This window comes from Bos indicus x Bos taurus, chromosome 19, assembly GCF_003369695.1.
Source record: "Bos indicus x Bos taurus breed Angus x Brahman F1 hybrid chromosome 19, Bos_hybrid_MaternalHap_v2.0, whole genome shotgun sequence".
NCBI classification, from domain to species: Eukaryota; Metazoa; Chordata; class Mammalia; order Artiodactyla; family Bovidae; genus Bos; species Bos indicus x Bos taurus.
The window spans coordinates 53,230,421-53,250,145 of NC_040094.1; the positions used below are offsets into that span (position 1 = coordinate 53,230,421).

At 42.5% G+C, this 19,725-nt stretch overlaps 1 protein-coding gene across 3 annotated transcripts in view; it reads right to left on the reverse strand.

The window, feature by feature from the left end:
* The window catches only part of LOC113877699 (E3 ubiquitin-protein ligase RNF213-like), a 122,222-nt gene that overhangs the window by 28,452 nt on the left and 74,045 nt on the right, over nt 1-19,725 (reverse strand). For all 3 annotated transcript variants that reach the window (XM_027518079.1, XM_027518077.1, XM_027518078.1), the window contains 14 exons: nt 18,108-18,244; nt 17,608-17,703; nt 16,429-16,547; nt 13,989-14,108; nt 13,340-13,482; nt 12,653-12,788; nt 12,245-12,383; nt 9,446-9,637; nt 8,569-8,714; nt 7,215-7,369; nt 5,826-6,032; nt 5,310-5,491; nt 2,617-2,737; nt 9-109 (listed from right to left, as the gene is read on the reverse strand). In XM_027518079.1, coding sequence (XP_027373880.1) covers nt 9-109; nt 2,617-2,737; nt 5,310-5,491; nt 5,826-6,032; nt 7,215-7,369; nt 8,569-8,714; nt 9,446-9,637; nt 12,245-12,383; nt 12,653-12,788; nt 13,340-13,482; nt 13,989-14,108; nt 16,429-16,547; nt 17,608-17,703; nt 18,108-18,244 — 1,994 coding nt within the window. The remainder of the gene's footprint in view (nt 1-8; nt 110-2,616; nt 2,738-5,309; nt 5,492-5,825; nt 6,033-7,214; nt 7,370-8,568; nt 8,715-9,445; nt 9,638-12,244; nt 12,384-12,652; nt 12,789-13,339; nt 13,483-13,988; nt 14,109-16,428; nt 16,548-17,607; nt 17,704-18,107; nt 18,245-19,725) is intronic.

Sequence of the window (19,725 nt, forward strand, 5' to 3'; positions counted from 1 at the left end):
AACCTCACCTGGTGAAACTCTCGCTGACCTGGTCCTTACATTCACGAAGAGTAGTCATCACCGCCATGAAAGGCCTGTGGGTCTTCATGTCAGAGTTCTCTAGCAGGCACTGAAAGAGAAGGGCATTGGCAGGAGGGCAGGGGGCAGTGAGGAAGAGCAGAGGTCAGCCAGGCAGCAAAACATAGCATGCCCTCTGCCATTGGTGGAGCTAGACAGTTAGCTCTGCTGTCTGTAGTGCAAGGCTTTTTAAAATTTTATTTAGCAATTTCTTTAACTTTGAATAACCATTGTGACTATTGCTATTTTGGGGAGAAGACCGATATTCTCAGCTTTAGATTTTCCCTTTCTTCCTTTTTTTTTTTTTAAGGTCTACCCCCTCTTTCCATTATATTTCAAACTATAAATGATAATATAGTGATCATCTGTGTATCCACCAAGCATTAAGTAATCTTGGGATTTTCTGAATATTTGCTTTATTAGTTTCTGAATAACCAAATGTTACAGGTGTACTTTCAACTTCAAGTATATCCCTTTCTACTCCCAGGCCCAGGGAACCACATTCCTAAATTCCCACTTCTACTAGATTTCCACCCATGCATGCATGCATGCAACTCTGTATTAGGGACATCACACTATACCTAAGCTTGGCAACTTCCATTTTTCATTAGTAAAAGTAGGTTCAGATCATTCATGTTTACTACTGCATGGTACTTGTTGACAAATACATTGGTCATCTATTTTCCTGTTAATGAACATTTAGGATGTTCCCAATTTCTTGCAATTACAAACATTTCTGGACCCAACATTCTTCCATGTGTCTGAGTGGAAACAGGAAAATTCCCTAGGGTATATATTTAGAAGTGGAAACACTGTTTCTTAGGAAAGACATATCTTTAATGACATAAGATAGTAAGTTTAATTGGTATGCTTATGGAATTTTCTGGTTAGATATGATGCCTGTTATAGGTGTTTTTAAACATAATATAGATATTATGTATACCCATGACATTATCTGCTCAAGGAAATTTCCTTTCTATTCCTAATTCGGCAAGAATATTTGTTTACCAAATTATATATTTTATGAAAAGCTTTTTTTGTACTTTTTGAAATAATCATCTGCAGTGTATTTTTTGATTTGTTATGTAACTGATGACATTTATAGGTTTTATAACTTTGAGCCATCCTTGAATTCCAGGACTAATCTTACTTGGAAATTATGAGTTTTTAATACCCTGCTAAATTTGATCTGTTAAATAAAATATTCAAAAATGGCCCAAGGACTTGAATAGACATTTTCCAAAGAAGGTATACAAACGGGCAATAAGCACATGAAAAATACTCAACATCACTAGTCACTAGGGAAATACAAACCGAACCACACTGAGTTGGTGCTCTGTGATGACCTAGAGGGGCGGGATGAGGGGAAGGGAGGCTCAACAGGGACACATGTATACACACAGCTGATTCATGTTGTTGTACGCAGAAACTAACAACATTGTAAAGCAATTACAGGCCAATAAAAAAAACCCAACACCACAATGAGATACCACTGCATACCCATTGGGAGGGTTATTATTTTTAAAATGGAAAATAACAAGTATTGGCGGGGATGTGGAGAAGTTGGAGCCCTGGGTCATTGCTGGTGGGAATGTAAAATGGTGTGGCAATTGTGGGAAACAGTATGGTGATTCCCCAAAATGCCAAACATGGAATTACCACGTGATCCAGCAATCCCACTCTTAAGTACACACCCAAAAGAATTAAAGTAGTGACTCAAATAGATACTTCTATGCCCAGGTTCATAGTGGCATTTCACCAAAAGGTGGAAACATCCCAAGTGTCCATCAACAAATGGCTGGATAAACAGAATGTGCTCTCTCCATACAGTGGAATCTTACTCAGCCTTAAAGAGGAAGGCAATTCTGACACCTGCTACAATGTGGACACATCTTGAGAACATGAAATATGCTAGTTAAAACAGGACATTTCAAAGGCTGCACAGCAAAGCTGCTGGCAGTGCTTGTGTGAGGTTCCCAGGAGGCAGAGGCTGTTTTCCCTGAGAGGCCGCTGATGCTGAAAGGACGGTCACTTTTTCTGCGGGGTATTATCCTGTGCGGCACCAGCTTTATAAAGGGTGTCGAGGGGCAGAGACATGGGCCTTCCTGTGCCCTTGCTCCCACCAACAGCACTGTGTTTGGAAGTCCACAAGTCCAGTGGCATTCTCTTATACCCCCGTCTTCCTGATCACGGCAGTGGCAAGCTGCTCCCGCTGTGGGGCAGGCTGCTGGTCTTTCTAGGGCCACTGGAGGCCTGGTTGGAGCCCACCCTTCAGTCCTGCCAAGCAGATTTGCTGCATTGATAGTTCCTTTTCCTGCAAGAAACCCTAAATGACATACCTTGACTTACCACTCAGGAGAGGGTAAAAATTAAATCATTAAATGCCGCAAATAGAGTAGCTTATGTGATGAAATCACTTTCATTACTATATTCAGATAAAACTGTCTGAGCAGAAAGGGAATATACCACCTCACTGATAGAGGTTAGGTCATGTTTCAACTGTGCTTCGTCTTACAAAGAGGCAGACCTCTGCCTGCTAGGCGGAACCTTTGCGCTCACCTTATTTAGCAAGGAGACATAGTTGGTCACCAGCTTGCGCAGCTCGGGAATTTGACTCTCCGTCTCTAGCAGCACGTGCTCCACAAAGAGCGAGATGGAGAAAATGCGATTCCAGTGGGTTCTGTCAAGAGAGGGGTTCCCTCACTCAGCTCTGACAAAAAGCACCTGAGACAGAAGGCAGAGGTGCAGGGAGGTAGTTTCAAGGCACAGGAGTTGAAAGTTAAGAAAAGGAGCAGATCTTAAAGTATTGAAATCATACAGAGACTGTTTTCTTATCACTGTGGAATTATATTAGAAATCAATATCAAAAAATATTTGAAAATAACCCACATATTTTCAAGTGCAATGTGACATTTATCAACAGAAATCTTTGACTTAGCCACTGAAAGCCTCAGGAAAACTAGAAGACTGGAAAAACACAGAGGGTGATTGCAGAGAAGAAAAGATTTAAATGAGAAATAGGAAAGTGAGAAATTAATATCAAAGATACTTTAAAAACCCCATGTATTTGGAAATTAAATGTCCACTTTTAAATGGTAGATGTATATAAGAAGCCATAACAAGGAAAATTAGAAAATATCTGTAACATAATAAAAGTGAAAAGGGAATTTCTCAGAATTTGTTGTATGCAGCTGAAGCAACTGAATACAATGTGGAATCTTGAATAAGATATGAAAACTAATAATGGACACTAACCTAAAATTTTGCAAAATTTGAACAAAATCTGTACTTTCTAATACTGTATCACATGTTAATTTCCTGCCCCTTTTTTTTTTTTTTCCCACAATATGGTATTTCTTTATATTCTCAGAATTGGATTAGAAGTTCCAAGCTTCATTCAAAAAAATTTAACTCACTAAGATAATAAACTTTCTAGTCTTTAAGCAAGAATATTAGAGGCCAAAATACATGGAAGTATATCAACGTTATGGTGAATAAATATTAGAAATCTAGCATTCTATTCGTATTAAGTCAAACAAGTGGAATCAAAATGTCATAAATTCTTTGCTAAGCAAAAATTCATGTCTCTAAAATACATATTTTAATTATACATACTATGTTTATATGTACATATACATATCTGTGTATGTACAAAACTTTTTTTCCTATGCTAGATCAAGGCTTAAGAAAGAACAATAAACAAGAGACAGAAATTGGAAAACATAAACTAAATGAAACGGGAGCACTGAATATGAAATAGAAAAAGTGAAACAAACTAGACAAAAGTAAAAATCATCATATAATCCAATTATTTTTAAACATGGATAATCGTTAGAAACACATCTGGAACTCTGGAGAAAAAAGCAAAACATGGGCATTTGTATTTTTCAAAAAATTCCAAGATAACTCTGATATGCCTCTGGATTTTAAAAAGTATTACAAGTATTAAATACAAAATATTTAATATTAAATACAAAATATTAAATTTAAATATTAAATTTATTTTAATTTAATATTAAATAATTATATTTTATAATTATTTATAATATAATTTTAATAATTATAATGTTAATATTTAATAATAAATAATTATTAAATAAATTTAATAATTATAATACTTTATAATAAATAAATTAATACTTTAATATTAAAATATTAAATTTAAATATTAAATTTAAAATATTAAATTTAAAATATTAAAAACAAAATACAAATATTTAATATTAAATACAAAATACAAGTATTAAATACAAAAAGTATTTAAAAAGTATACTTTTTCTATTACATGGTAGTTTTACTGATATAGAACTCTATTATTTTCTGTTGACCTATCATAACAATGGTATTAAGTGAATAAATAACAGTTATATAATCACAATAGTAAAAGGTGTTTACCGTTTTCATGTTTCAATACCTTTAGACCATGAAGTTTTCACACCTTGGATATGTTCTAAAGTCTCTTAGTTTACAGTCTATGGGAACTTGAATAGAATTTGTATCCTACTGTTGTGTGAAAATTACAAAAACTTTATTATGTTGAATTGGTTCATGGTGCTTTTCAGATCTACTGTATTTTTTTACTTTTTTGTATATTCATTCTATTAATTTTTGAGAGTTTGATATTAAAACTACAACTAAAAATCTTAATTAATCTACTTAAGAAATAATTGTAATATATGGTGGAACTATATGTAACTTTGTTCTGTACCTTCCAAATCTCCTATAAATGTGTTATCATACTTTCATAATTTAAAAAATAAAAAAGAAAGAGGAAAAGAAGGAGCAGGTGAGAAGGTAAGTGAATTAGGTAGAAACCCTTTGTGATGTTCTCCCTGACCTCTACCCACTTCTGTCTTTCTCCTCCCCACAGACTCCCAGCTCAGACAACTCAAGTTCCATGCCTCTGCCCACGTCTGGTGACTCCCACCTCGCCCTTAAAGGCCAGCCCAGGACTTGTCCTCTGGGAAGTCTACCCTGAGTGCGTGCCCTTTCTCTGTCACCCTGCTGGGGTCCTCTGCAGCTGCTCCTTCTCCCACAGGATCGTAATAATCCGCTCACCTCTGTGTCACCCCCATCACTCTGTGCACTCCCTGAATGCTCAGTTCTCTCCTCTGTTTTTCTAGGATCATTGCAATGCCTGGCATTTAAGTAGGCTTCCACAGATGTTATAGAATGAATGAGGAAAGGCCCACTTCCTGCAATAGGAACATCTGCTCTCTCTCTCTGATGTGCCTGGGCCTCCTGGGTCTTACCTGATATCTCTGATGAGGGTTCTGGTCATCATCCCACAGTCCTGCATGTACCCTTCTGAGCAGAGGAGCTCCAGTGGCATGGAAAGATTCTTCACAGTCTGTAACCAAGCTTGGGGACTGGGCTTCAGGAGGTTTTCTGTCAGCATTTCAGCACAGGCCACTGCTGCCAACACATCCAGACTCTAGGGAGCAAAGAACAGGCCCATGACTGAGCAGTCTGTTCCCCGACCCCCACTGGGCTGCTCTAAACCTTAAATCGGAGGTCCTGGGTATTTTCTTGTGTTCCAGGCTTGGAGCTTCCTCTTTCATTGTCTTGGGATCTAGGAGGCGTGAGTTAGATGTATTCTAACTGAGAAGCCACGCTGACGTGTGTGCTGGTGAAGATGTCTCCCGGTTGGAACAAGGCCCATAAGCTTCCCCTTCCCAGGGTGGTGGTGGGAGCACCCCTCCCTCCACACTCGCTTGAGGAGGCCAAGCCGGGCTACAGGCACGAAAGATCCCTAAGAGGGGCCATACCATCTCACGTCCAGCCCAGGTGTGGTTCTGTGTGCCTTTCGTAAGGCTTAGTAGAATTGGAGGGTGGATGGTCAAGATCCTGGAGAAGTTCTGTAGCCGGCTTCTGAAACGGTGGTAGGCGAGGTGCACTAATGGTAAGGAGACCTCTTCCTCTGGCCTTCCTGCATTCAGCTGATTGATGCAGGACCACAGAGCCATCTGCAGAACCTGGGATGAAAAACAAGCTTTTATTATATTATTTGTAAAGTATTTTTTAAAAAGCTACATTTTGCTTGTGGAAAATGAGAACCATTCAAAAATGGCAAAAAAGAAAATTAAAAACCATGCACACTACTAGTATCCCACGTTTACTTCTTGGTGTTATCCCTTCTAGACATTTCTAGATCCATACCTCTTCTCCCAGTGGTCCCCAAATTAGTGTCACAATGTATTCCCGATCTTTTTCCACTTCACAAGCATTGCTCTATCACAAGCACACCTGAAGAACATTGTTCTCAATGGCTGCACAATACCAATCAAATGGTTGTACTTTAACTCGTCCAACCCTCACCTTTTGACAAGTAAATTGTTTCTAATTTTCCATTTTTAGAAATAGAACTGAAAAGAACATTCCTATGAATAAAATATTTGTTCACATCTCTGAAAATGTTCTCAAGATCAAATCACCAGTTCAGATTTTATTCAGAAGTTCTCCCTTCACCTCGACGGTTTACAGAACCACCATGCTGTTCACACCACCGTTGGCACTGGAGGAACTTCTGGCCATTTTTAAAAAACCAGTTTTGCCACAGACAAAAATGATGGTAGCTGAAAGTTGTTCATGCCTTGTTGATTTACTAGTGAGGCTGAGAAGTTTCCTCTGTTTTCTGGACATCTGTATAATTATTCTGTTAATAGTCAACTTATAACTTTCATTCGTTTTTAAAGATTAGGGGATGTTCTTATTGGTTCCTAAGAACACTTTATTAACCCTTAATTATGCTGGTTGTATGTTCTCAAAACTGCCAGTTTCCTTTTTTATGTACTGAAGTTTGAAATCTTCAATATTTCCATTGAAATTTCAGTTACTCTTATTATTAACTTGCTATGATCAGTTAAATATTTACCTAGTTTTCTTCCAGAAAAACTAAACATTTAAAAAGAAAGCATCACAGGAAATGGGAGGTCTTCTTCCTGTTACTAAAATCTCCATGCCTTAGGGGTGCTGAGAGGTGGGGTAAGTGTCCAGCCTTGAGGCTTCTGAAGGTGTGAGTGGCATTTTCTCACACCACTCTCCTCTTGGGCCACATTCTGTTCCACAGACATTGCAGCTCCGGCAGTGGAGGAAGTTCCATGTTGGTATTTTGTCCACTTACGCCAGCCTTGCCCTGACCGCGAGTCAGTACTTACGTTTAACTGTTCCCAAGTGGACACTCTCATGGTCAAGAGAAGGAAATCTTTCAGGTAACACTGAAGAAGCTCCTGCCGCTGGTCCACTGTGAGCTGAGCAAGAAAACTTCCCAGTGGGGTCTTCTGAAAGAGTTCTAGTAACTTCTCTGCCAGTCCTGCGGGGAAGGGCAGGGGGCGGTGGGGCGGGGAGGGAGAGAGACCCACTGGGGTGGTGATGGTGGCTAGGACTCCCCTTACCCACCAAACACCTTTTTAGCTTCATTTCTGGACACTTCAGATATTTTCCAGTGAAATAACAGGAACAAAGTCAGAAGGAATGCTCTGTTCTGGTCATAAAAGCCTGCGTGTGTGCTAAGAAGTCGCTTCAGTCATGTCTGACCTTTGCGTCCCCATGGACTGTAGCCTGCAAGGCTCCTCTGTCCATGGGATTCTCCAGGTAAGAATACTGGAGTAGGGTGCCATGCCCTCCTCCAGGGGGTCTTTCCAACCCAGGGATCGAACCAATTTCTCTTATGTCTCCTGCACTGGCAGGTGGGATCTTTACCACTAATGCCACCTGGGAAGCCCCCATAAAAGTCTAGCTAGCCCTAAAGAGAATACAATCTGGGATAGACCAATATTTCCACAAGTTGTAAAGTGCTTCGGGAGTCCAGGACCAAAGTGAACCAGGAACAAGTGGGCTGCCTGCCGGGAGTTGGGTCAAATGCTGCTCAGACCAAAAAGACCTGTCTTCTAGCGGATGGGGTGCTGGCCCCCAAGTCATGTGCTATCATAGAACAGTAGGGTCAGTTTTTGATAGGGTATGAAAAAGAGAAATACGCTCTCCTCAAGAGAGAGATTGTTTTGAGTTTGTTCAGAGAGAGTGACAGAAAGCTTATCGAGAAATCTAAGTTCATCTTCAAGTATTTTGACATGAATTTTTTAAAAGACATCTGGCTTTTATTTAAAGATTGAACTGTAGTCGATGTACCATGTTACTTTCAGTGATCTGATGTCTGCCTTTCTTATGAAATGATTGCCATAATTAAAAAAAAACAAAGCTATACATAAACTTTGAAAAGACTACTTCTCGTATGAAAGATGACATTCCCAAAAGTGGTGTGTGACCATTGGGGTTTTCCTGGAATGCCTGTGGCCAGATGACTTGGCATATGACCACAGAGCAACAGAGGACAATGACGGCTCGGTCTGGGCAAAGGTACTACTCTGGTCACTGGCACTTGCTGAGAGGGGCTCAGCCAGAGACATCCTGGTGTCCTAGTTGTCCAGGACTCAAATGGAGGTGATGACCTATGACAGGGTATCAGGGTCTCCTCCTGTAGAACACATCCCCTCCCACCACTGCTGGGCTCACCTGCATCTCCTGTGATGTACTGAGTGTGGACCCACAACTCCTCCAGATAGTCCTTGATTCTCCAGCTGAATGGGACACTATTGGACGCCTTCTCTGGGAGGTTCATGTAGTTCTGCACCACGATGTAGGACATCTCTCCTTTAGACCTGCAACAGGCCAAACGAGGACTAGAATTAAGTGGTTACTGAGACGGCACTCAAGACGCAGATGAGATCTGCTTCTGATGCCAATTCCTCTTCAAGTACTGGGAAGCTTAGTGGGCTGCAAAGACAGCCCCCTGGTCTACTGAACAGCTCATTTTTATACTATAAAAGAACTGAAGGATGATCTTATATCATCACTGGGTTTTACAGACAAAACAAAGACAAACCACAGTTGGAAAGCTGCTTGAAATCTTGGGCAGAACCAGTCTGGTGATGTCTGAACCCACTCTTGCCCTATACCTGTGCAGAGAATCAGAGCCACCTAAAAGCCAAGCCAAGTTTTGGTAGGCCAGCTGAGCTTGAGTTACATAAGATCAGGCCCAGGGACAGGCTCTGCGGTTCCTGCCACTGGCAGGAGGAACAGGAAAAACAACATAAACGCTCCCTTACATGCAGCCTCCCCTGCAGATGAGGTGAAACTGGGCCATTTTAACTGCAAAGGGTGCTCTGAGCACAAGGAAATGAAGAAAGTCAAGAACGAAGCAAGAATTTTTCAGAATTGTGTCAACGCTTTGTTACTGTTGTCATACCCTTGAGGCTACAAAAAGGGCCAACTTCAATGTGATTCTAAAATCCATACTAGTATTTCATCAAACATCTGGGGGAGCCTATTAAGTTTGCTGCTACATTATGGGTTTATTTCCCTTCCCAAGAAAAGAAAGTCTTCTATTCACCTTGTATCAATTGTCACAAGAGGAATGTTCAGAAGTTTAACGTCACGGAAAATAAACATCCAAAGATCTCTCGCCCAGGACGGAGAGTGTGGGCTGACCAGCAGCTCAAGGTTGCCATCCCTGTCCACGCAGGAGATCACGCTCGCCAGCAGGGGAGTCACAGCACCCTGGACCCGCTTCCAGAGGGTCTGCCTGTGTGTGGGAGAGACAAGTCCGCTCAGATTAGAAGGACCACAGACCATACTGGGATGCCCATATCCTTTTCATATTTTGTGCCTTCGTGGCAGTAACAAAACATCTGCTCTACTATTCCCACACTAAAGCTGTGTTTTTCATGTTTTTTACATCATTTTTAAGTACTAGAAGAGATTAAATCAAACTAAGATTAGAGGCAGGTCAGGAAGCAACAGTTAAAACTGGACATGGAACAACAGACTGGTTCCAAATAGGTAAAGGAGTACGTCAGGGCTGTATATTGTCACCCTGCTTATTTAACTTTTACGCAGAGTACCTCATGAGAAACGCTGGGCTGGAGGAAGCACGAGCTGGAATCAAGATTGCCGAGAGAAATATCAATAACCTCAGATATGCAGATGACACCACCCTTATGGCAGAAAGTGAAGAAGAATTAAAGAGCCTCTTGATGAAAGTCAAAGAGGAGAGTGAAAAAGTTGGCTTAAAGCTCAACATTCAGAAAACTAAGATCATGGCATCCAGTCCCATCACTTCATGGGAAATAGATGGGGAAACAGTGGAAACAATGGCTGACTTTATTTTCCTGGGCTCCAAAATCACTGCAGATGGTGATTGCAGCCATGAAATTAAAAGACGCTTACTCCTTGGAAGGAAAGTTATGACCAACCTAGACAGCATATTAAAAAGCAGAGACATTACTTTGTCAACAAAGGTCCATCTAGTCAAGGCCATGGTTTTTCCAGTGGTCATGTATGGATGTGAGAGTTGGACTATAAAGAAAGCTGAGCACTGAAAAATTGATGCTTTTGAACTGTGGTGTTGGAGAAGACTCTTGAGAGTCCCTTGGACTGCAAGGAGATCCAACCAGTCCATCCTAAAGGAGATCAGTCCTGGATATTCATTGGAAGGACTGATGTTGAAGCTGAAACTCCAATACTTTGGCCACCTGATGCTAAGAGCTGACTCATTTGAAAAGACCCTGATGCTGGGAAAGATTGAGGGCAGGAGGAGAAGGGGATGACAGAGGATGAGATGGTTGGATGGCATCACTGACTCAGTGGACATGGTTTGGGTGGACTTCGGGAGTTGGTGATGGACAGGCGTGCTGCGGTACATGGGGTCACAAAGAGTCAAACATGACAAAGCGAATGAACTGAACTGAACTGAAGATTAGAGGCAGAACTTGAAAGGTCCTTAATTTTATCTCGAATAGACTGGAATTAGTTCATTGAAAAGGCCAAGTAGTATTGCCTTATTTTGTTACATACTTGTTTTCCAGAACAAGTCATGTATGCTCTATAAATAAATCAAAGAATGACCAAATTCACTTGAAAAGTACGTCATTTGAAGAAAATCAGTTGTGAATAGGCTATAATAAAGAAACCAAAGTAAACTCATTTCACATTACATTAAACAAGAAAGCATGTCTTTATCTAAATCACTTCAGTTGTGTATGACTTTTTGTGACCCTATAGACTGTAGCCCACCAGGCTCCTCTGTCCATAGGATCCTCCAGACAAGAATACTGGAGTGGATTGCCATGCCCTCCTCCAAGGGATCTTCCCGATCCAGGGATCGAACCTATATCTCTTACGTCTCCTGCATTGGCAGGCACGTTCTTTACCACTAGTGCCACCTGGGAAGCCCTGTGAACACCAGCAAATGTAGGAAGTTCAGTAAGTGAAGGGGTGGTGTCAAGGGTACATAGAAAATATAGATTTTTAAGAAGCATTTATCTAAAATCCATACAGAGGAACCAAGAGAAACAAAAATAATTCCAGGTCCAAAGTCTGATCCTTCAGAAGGTACAACAGGGAAAGAAATGAAAAATAACTAGAGAAAAACATAGAAGCAGAAAAGCCCTACAGTTACAAAACCAGCATCAGTAAGCTCACAGGGTCCATTCAACCTAGATATTCCCACATGTCCTTCTTGCCAACAGTGTGGAGATACATCCGCACAGAATTCAAGCCTCTGGACAAGTCAAGCGCTCTCCGGGAGTCAAAGAAACTGAGGGCCAGATTGGTGAAGTCCCAGGTCTTAGACGACCTTGCAGATGGGGTGGGCGGCATCTCCCACTGCCCACCACAGGACGCAGAGCAATAGCCTCTCCCTCAGCCATACAGGTTGGCATGGACTAGTCTTGAGCACAGCATCAAGGTTTATAGAAAAAAGACCACGGACAATAAGTGAATACTTTGGGTCTTATTTTTGTGGTTATCAAATAACTTCATGCAAGAGGTCTAGGACAAAAACGTCCTTCCCTCCCCTACATATCTATCATCTCTTTAATTTACCAACCTAAAAGGGCACCCATGTCTATGGTGATGAACATGGTGGTAAAAGTTTACATCTGATAAGAACAGATGTTCTGGTTTTTGTTTGTTTTGGGTTTTGCTATGAAAAAATTTAAACACACAAAAGTACAGAAAAGAGTCTAGCAAACCCCATACAACTTACCACCCAGACTATCTTGTGCTCTTCGGGGGAAAAAAAGTTGATGGCTCTGAATTTCTCAGAGGTATGGAAGGAAGTGGCCCCTCAGCTTGGAGAGCCTTGTGCCCAGCCCCTCCCCGCCCCTGGGGCTTCCTTTCCTGGCGGTACCTGAACGTGCCGGCCTCCTGTAGAGCGTCCTGATTAGAGGCCTCCCTCACCACCCAGTCCTTCACATTGCAGATAGCGTTCTCTTCCTGCTTCATTAAAAGGACGTAGAGGCGCATCTTAGCGACCAGCAAGAAAGTGGCTGTGGAAAACCAGAGCAGACACGCATTCAGCACATACCTGGGTATCGAGTGGTGGACTCGACATCCCGGACCCATCCCAGCAGGAAGGGAAGCCCATCTCCTTTGGCCAGGCCGAGTCTACAGAAATCCCAGAGGCCTGCCTAGATTGCCAGAGAGCCAGCTGCTTCTGGGAGCCATGGAGAGCTACAGCGGGGGGATGACTCAGGGACCGAAGGAGAAGCTCAGGCTTGGGTGTGGACAAGAGGGGCTCCCACACCTCTGTACTCACCGTCTTCATCTAGGAGTCTGAGGAGGATGGACACCCTCCGAACGCTGCGCTGACAGCCCTCATTCTGGTCTCTGAGCATGCCCACGGCGCCCTGAATACAGCTTCTCAGCAGCCTGGTGGTGTCCAGGATCTGCATCTGTCAACAGACAATCAAGCCTTCCATTTCTGCTACTTACACGTCAAGAAAAGCCAGGTGATGCCAGAGATGAGGTCCAGGCACTGGGTGCAGGGGAAGTTTTCCTCCTGCCCAAGCTCCCACCACATGCCCTTGTCAAGTTCCCCTGAGAACCACTGTGAGGGAATTCCCTGGAGATCCAGTGATTAGGACTTTGCACTTTCACTGCCGTGGGCCTGGATTCAATCCCTGGTTAGGGAACTATTAATAAGACCCTGCAAGCAATGTCGTTCGGCCAAAAAAAAAAAAAAAAAATCCACTACAAGACATCCTATGTGCCTGGGGACCTTGTCAGTGGTCAAGCAACAGAACAAAACTGTCCAGCGGACACCAGGAAAAGCCAAGGTCAGGTCTGCTGCTGGTGATCTCAGCTGCACTCACAGAGGCAGGGAGAGGAGTGCTGGGCTGAGCCCAGGCCATCTGAGTCCACTCCTCGGACCGCTGGGTGTAAGTCTAAGGAAGCGGAGCCCACAGCCCGAGGGCTTAGAGGGATAGAAAGAGTGAGAACTTACATCATGTTCTGGTCCGAAGCCTGGGCTATCACTTGTCTCAGGACTTTCTGTCTCCATTTCCACGTCTGCCACTTGCTGTGATGTGACCGCCTCAGTTTCCATCGCCTCCTCACCATCTTCTTGGGCTCGGCGTCCCACCTCCACTGCAAAGAAGTAAAACAGTGGAGCTACTGTTCAGAGGCAGAAGTGGCGGTGGGGAGCGCTGGCAACATCGTGTGCGTTGTGTGCTGGGGATCTATCCGGGTTTCCCTGGCACCAGCCTCAGGTAGGGGACTCCAAAGGAGAGACCGTCAGTCACACGGATCAGCCTCCACTCGCCCACTGGACGTGGTTCACCAGTGGCAACCCGAGCTTCCACCCTGGGCTCAGAAGGCTGATCCGGAAGCCAGGGTAAACAGATTCTGACGTGTTCCACAGGCACCTGCAAAGACCTTGTGGAAATACTGTCTTCTCTTGGCCTTGGAAGCAGCAGACGGTGCCCTGGATTCATCAATACTCAGTTCAGCAAAGGTGTCCCAAGCTCTTGCCAAGGGGCAGGTGTTGGACTGGGGGACAGTAGCCTAAGCACCTGTCCTCACAGCAGAGTGCACACCTCCTGGCTTCCGCTCCCACCATCCTACCTCCCCAAGGACCTTTTCTCCAGACTCACCCTTAGGGGCATCTTCTGGTTTAAACAGCTGGCTGATGGCCACATCCTGCAGTTTAGTTATGTCTGAAACCATGACTGTGGATCTCCGGAGGTCGTCGATGTGCACAGAATGCCACAGCCCTGGGAAAACAAGCCCCAGAATCTTCCCTGTGTCCTCTGGTTTCTTCCTGACAGTTGTAAGCAGGGATACACCATTGTCCTGACATTTTAACATACTATTGAATGAATGATTTGTATCCTAAAGTCTAATCCCTTGAATATACACAGGAAACATATAGATGTCATGCTACAGATGTTAACAACTTTAGCATCAAAATCAGTTTTAAGAACTGAAATGACTAATATAAAAAAGTATTTAGAGAAGGCTTATTATTCTTTTATAAATGTATTATTAAACTTTGTGTATCATAATCAGTAGAGGGGTGTGAGACACCAGCAAGGTTTGCCTATTAACTATGAAATTATTAACCTGAACTATTATTTGCCCATTTGCTAGAATACCAATTTTCTCATACAGGAGATTCCTTGGAGATTCTTTGGGATCAGGTCCCAACAAAACAAATATTACAATAAATCAAACCACACAAGTTTTTTGGTTTCACAGTGTCTAGAAACATTTTATTTATACTACATTGTATTTTATTAAGTATGTAATACCATTATGTCTCAAAATACGATGTACATGCCTTAATTAAAAAATACTTGGGACATTCCTTGTGGTCCAATTGTAAAGAATCCACCTGCCAAAGCAGGAGACACAGGTTCAGTCCCTGGTCTGGGAAGATCACACATGCCTCAGGGCCACTACGCCTGTGCATCAGAACCACTGAGCCCATGCACCCCAGACCAGTGCCCTGCACTAAGAGAAGCCGCACAGTAAGTCTGAGCACCACAACTAGAGAAAGCCCAAGCATAGCAATGAAGACTCATGGCAGCCAAAGTAAACAAATAAAAATACTGTACTGCACACACACAAAAGAAAACAACCAAAAAATACTATATTGCTAAAAAATGCTAACCATCATCCTAGCTTTCATCTAGTTGTAGTAGTAACACAAAAGGTCACTGATCGCAGGTCACCATAGCACATACAATAATGAAAATGCTTGAAATCTTTTGAGAATTATCTCAAACACATGAGATAATTCAGAGACATGACGTGAGCAAAGGCCTTCAGAAAAATGGCACTGAAAGACTTGGCACGAGCCTTTAGTTTGTCAGAACTGCAGGTCTGCGGAGTGCAACAAAGCAAAGTACAAGTAAACAAGGTGTGCCTACGCAGTAAACATCTGCTGAGTCTTCATAGGAAAAAGAGAGAGATTTAAGATAGCATTTTCTGGCCCCAGAAGCAGGCGTTAAGTATCCACACATTCAGAACAATGCTAGTGGGAAATATCTCTCTGCATTATCCATAGTAAAAGGGGAGGAACCAGAGATTAATCAAGCATGTATCAACAAATAATGAAATGAAGTATTGTATGCTGTAGCAAGAGTCTGAAGATGAAGTTTTTTTTTGTTTTTTTTTGCATCAATCAGCTTTAAGAACGGAGAAGGCAATGGCACCCCACTCCAGTACTCTTGCCTGGAAAATCCCATGGACGGAGGAGCCTGGTAGGCTGCAGTCCATGAGGTCTCTAAGAGTCGGACACGACTGAGCAACTTCACTTTCACTTTTCAGTTTCACTCATTGGAGAAGGAAATGGCAACCTGCTCCAGTGTTCTTGCCTGGAGAATCCCAGGGACAGGGGAGCCTGGTGGGAGGCCGTCTATGGGGTTGCACAGAGTCGGACACGACTGAAGGGACTTAGCAGCAGCAGCAGCTTTAAGAAATCTAATTGCATTTGAAACAAATACAGTTGAGATTATGTGTGTGTGTTCAGTCACTCACTTGTGTCTAACTCTTTGCAACCCCATGGACTGTAGCCTGTCAGGCTATTCTGTCCATGGAAATTTTCCATGGATAGTAATTTTCTGGAAATTTCCCAGGCAAGGAAATGGAGTGGGTTGCCATTTCTTCCTCCAGGCATTCTTCCCAACCCAGAGATCCAAACTGCATCTCCTGTGTCTCCTGCATTGGCAGGCAGATTCTTTACCACTGAACCTGGAAAGACCACTGAGATTAACATTAATCTTCTAATATTAGACTTTGTACATCATAGGACCAAACAGTGGCTTGGGGAAAGAATCAGCAGCAATGTAGGAGACTGCCTGCAATGCAGCAGACGTAGGTTTGATCCCAGGGTTGGGAAGATACCCTGGAGATGGAAATGGCAACCCATTCCTGGAAAATCCTAGGGACACAGGAGCCTGGCAGGCTATAGTCCATGGGGTCACACGAGTTGGACATGTCTTAGTGACTAAACCACCACCACCACAGGACCAAATTAGAAATAACTTAAATATTATTATACAAACATATTCACAAATATTTTGGTCCTACCTCCATGGAATCCTACATAGGATGTTCCACTTCCCATCCGGGACAGTTTTGTGATAAAATAGACTAAGATATAGTTCTTATCTCCTTGTATCTTATTGATTTCATTTATAGCAGAATACCTGTTTTAAAAACAAAAAAAGCAAAGACAAAACAAAGCAAAAAAACAAAGAAAATAAACAAAATGAACATTGCAAAATGGCTGAAGGGTGTCCTCAAAGAGGTAAAGTTTCATCTCACTTTTTTTTAACTTTAAATAAATTTCACACCTTCATGCTTGTTATTCTCTCTTACAAGAGAACAGGGACAAGACTTCTCTAAATAGTCTCATTTCTTTCTCCCATTCCTGTGTTCCTCTTCTTTGAAATGGCATTTTTTATTGAATAGGAACCCTCTCTTATAACGCTTAATAAGCTTGGTCAGATGCTACTAAGGATAAGGGTAGTGCTCTTGTCCATTTCAAGAAACAGACTTCTGTGGACAACCAAAGGACAAAGACAGTCATGATACGAAATATGCCTTCCAATGCTTTGGAAGGTCCAAAAATTACTTTTATTTTAACATCAAGTAATAAGGGGATGCAGTTAATTCTAAAAGCATCAAATTTCCACTACAAACAACTTAAAGCTGTCAAATAAATACAACTGAAAGCATTTAAATACCATTAAGGCCCCTGAGGGGCAGAAGGAGAAGGGGACGACAGAGGATGAGATGGCTGGATGGCATCACTGACTCGATGGATATGAGTCTGAGTGAACTCCAGGAGTTGGTGATGGACAGGGAGGCCTGGCATGCTGCAATTCATGGGGTCGCAAAGAGTCGGACACGACTGAGTGACTGAACTGAGCTGAAGGCCCCCGAACTTGCAGTAAATTCATATCACATAATTTAAAATGAATAATGACCAAATCATGTCAACTAAAATATGCTTCAAGGATACTCTCTTATATTCTGCTAATATTCTGTTATTTTATGCTTCTTGCATTGGCTATTTTTCCATTGTTAAGGGCCTTTTCTCTCTTGGTTTCTCTAGTCCATATTTAGGGGAATAAAAATGGAGAATAATTTTTATTTCTATGTTTATTCTGATACTATTCAGTTTTTAAGGAAGAAATTCTTTAGGAGCTCCTGAATAAATTTGGGGTATCCTATGTAGTTTCTGAGAAAAAGAAAAAAACATACTTTGCTGAGGCGATGAGCTGAGCACTCTGACTTCCATCTTCAAAATCTGTTTGAATAACAAGGATTTTACAACTGGCTGTGTGAGCTAAGCAGTTTCTGAAAGAAAAAGGAAATTATCCAAGTGAGTTTTCCGTCCTAAAAGTTGGTGATAATATTCTCCAAAGTGACGGGAAACATAAGGGGTATATAGGAAAACTATTCAAGTGGGATTTTCCTCTATAAGGTGAGTAGACATTCCAGCGGAGAGAGAAAAAAGTCCCAATAGATGCCTCCTAATGAGACATAAGGATGCTGGATTCAAAAAGGATGTTTTCACAGAGGATAACAGAGATCAGGACACTTGGAGAAGTAAAACGCCTCCTTTTCAGAGTCACATGTTCTCAAGGTTCACTAGCCAAGCTGGTTAGCAAACACCAGTGGTTAATAGTCACACATATGAAATACAAAGTGCTCGGTCCTGAGGAGGGAGAGGAGCAGGAAGGCAGGGCGGGGATCCTCACCGAACCTCCTTGAGGAAAGAGCACTCGGTGTCAAACTGCTGCAGTGACAGGATGGTGAGTTTCACAGCCCAGTCCTTTACTTCTGATTCTAAAAGTTCACAGTCATGGCTGGTTAGCAGCCTGGAGAATGTAGTGATCTGCAAAGGCAGGAAATTAAAATCATTCTGTGGAATGCAAGAAAGTGTTGTCTCCTAGATTCAGATCCAAGAAACATGAGGATGCTCAGCAAATATCTTCTATGGGCTCCTCATTGTGCAGTTGGTACACAGATCCAACTGGGAATCCAAACCCAGAGGAGTTTTCTAACATGAGGTGGTGCTGAGGCAAACAGAACCTACAGGATCAAAGGTATTGGAGAGAAGACTCATCCTGCCCCTAAGATGCCTTTGAATCTTCTTCCTAGATTCCAACACCTTTTCCTGCTTTGAACCCTGCTTGTGATGATACCTTAGCACTCAGAACAAATACCACTTGTCCTTTGCAGTCTTACTTCAAACTTTCCGTGGAGCCGGCCATTGAGGTCCGTCTCCCCCACAGCTGTTAGCCAAATCTCCCCTGCTACTGGATCACACCACACAGTGCAACCAGTACACTCCTTAAGGGCACGCTGCTAGGTCCCGAATCATTATCTCCAGGCTGGCCTTGCCACCGAGCTTCCCATTCCTATATCCAATTGATGACAGACTACATAGATGTTACAGGAACATCAAAGCCCATCCCAAATGGAATTCATCACTGGCTCCACCAGAGTTGTTGCTCATAACTAGTTTGTGATTGGCAGGAAAGCTATGAAAAACCTAGACAGTGTATTAAAAAGCAAAGACATCACTTTGCCAACAAAGGTCTGTGTAGTTAAAGCTATGGTCTTTCCAGTAGTCACGTATGGTTGTGAGAGCTGGACCATAAAGAAGGCAGAGTGCTAAAGAATTGATGTTTTCAAACTGTGGTGCTGGAGAAGACTCTGAGAGTCCCTTGGACAGCAAGGAGATCAAATCAGTCAATTTTAAAGGAAATAAACCCTGAATACTCCTTGGAAGGACTGATGCTGAAGCTGAAGCACCAATACGTTGGCCACCTGATGCGAACAGCCAATTCACTGGAAAAGACCCTGATGCTGGGAAAGATTGAAGGCAGGAGGAGAAGGGGACAGCAGAGGATGAGATGGTTGGATGGCATCCCCAATGCAACGGACACGAAGTTGGGGAAACTCCAGGAGATAGTGAGAGACAGGGAAGCCTGGCATGCTTTAGTCCATGGGGTTGCAAAGTCAGACATGACTTGTTGACTAAACAACAATAAAGATGTGATTAACCAAACTTCTGGTCAACCAAGGAAGAAACCATGGAGTCATCCTTAGCCTCCTCCATCTCCCAGAGCTATAAAGAATCAATCTTTATCTCTGTCAATATGAATCCTTACTATGTCTCAATTCCACCCATCCATCCTTTGACTGAACTGGTACTGCAACCTCACTACTGGTATATCTTATCTGTGAGTCTTCTATCAGACTTTTTTCCCCTTCCTCTCTCAGGTAGTGGGACACATTTCCACACACATTTCTCCATCACTCCCCTTACACAGGAAAGCAAAGCTCCTTGGTGCTACTGAAAAGACCCTC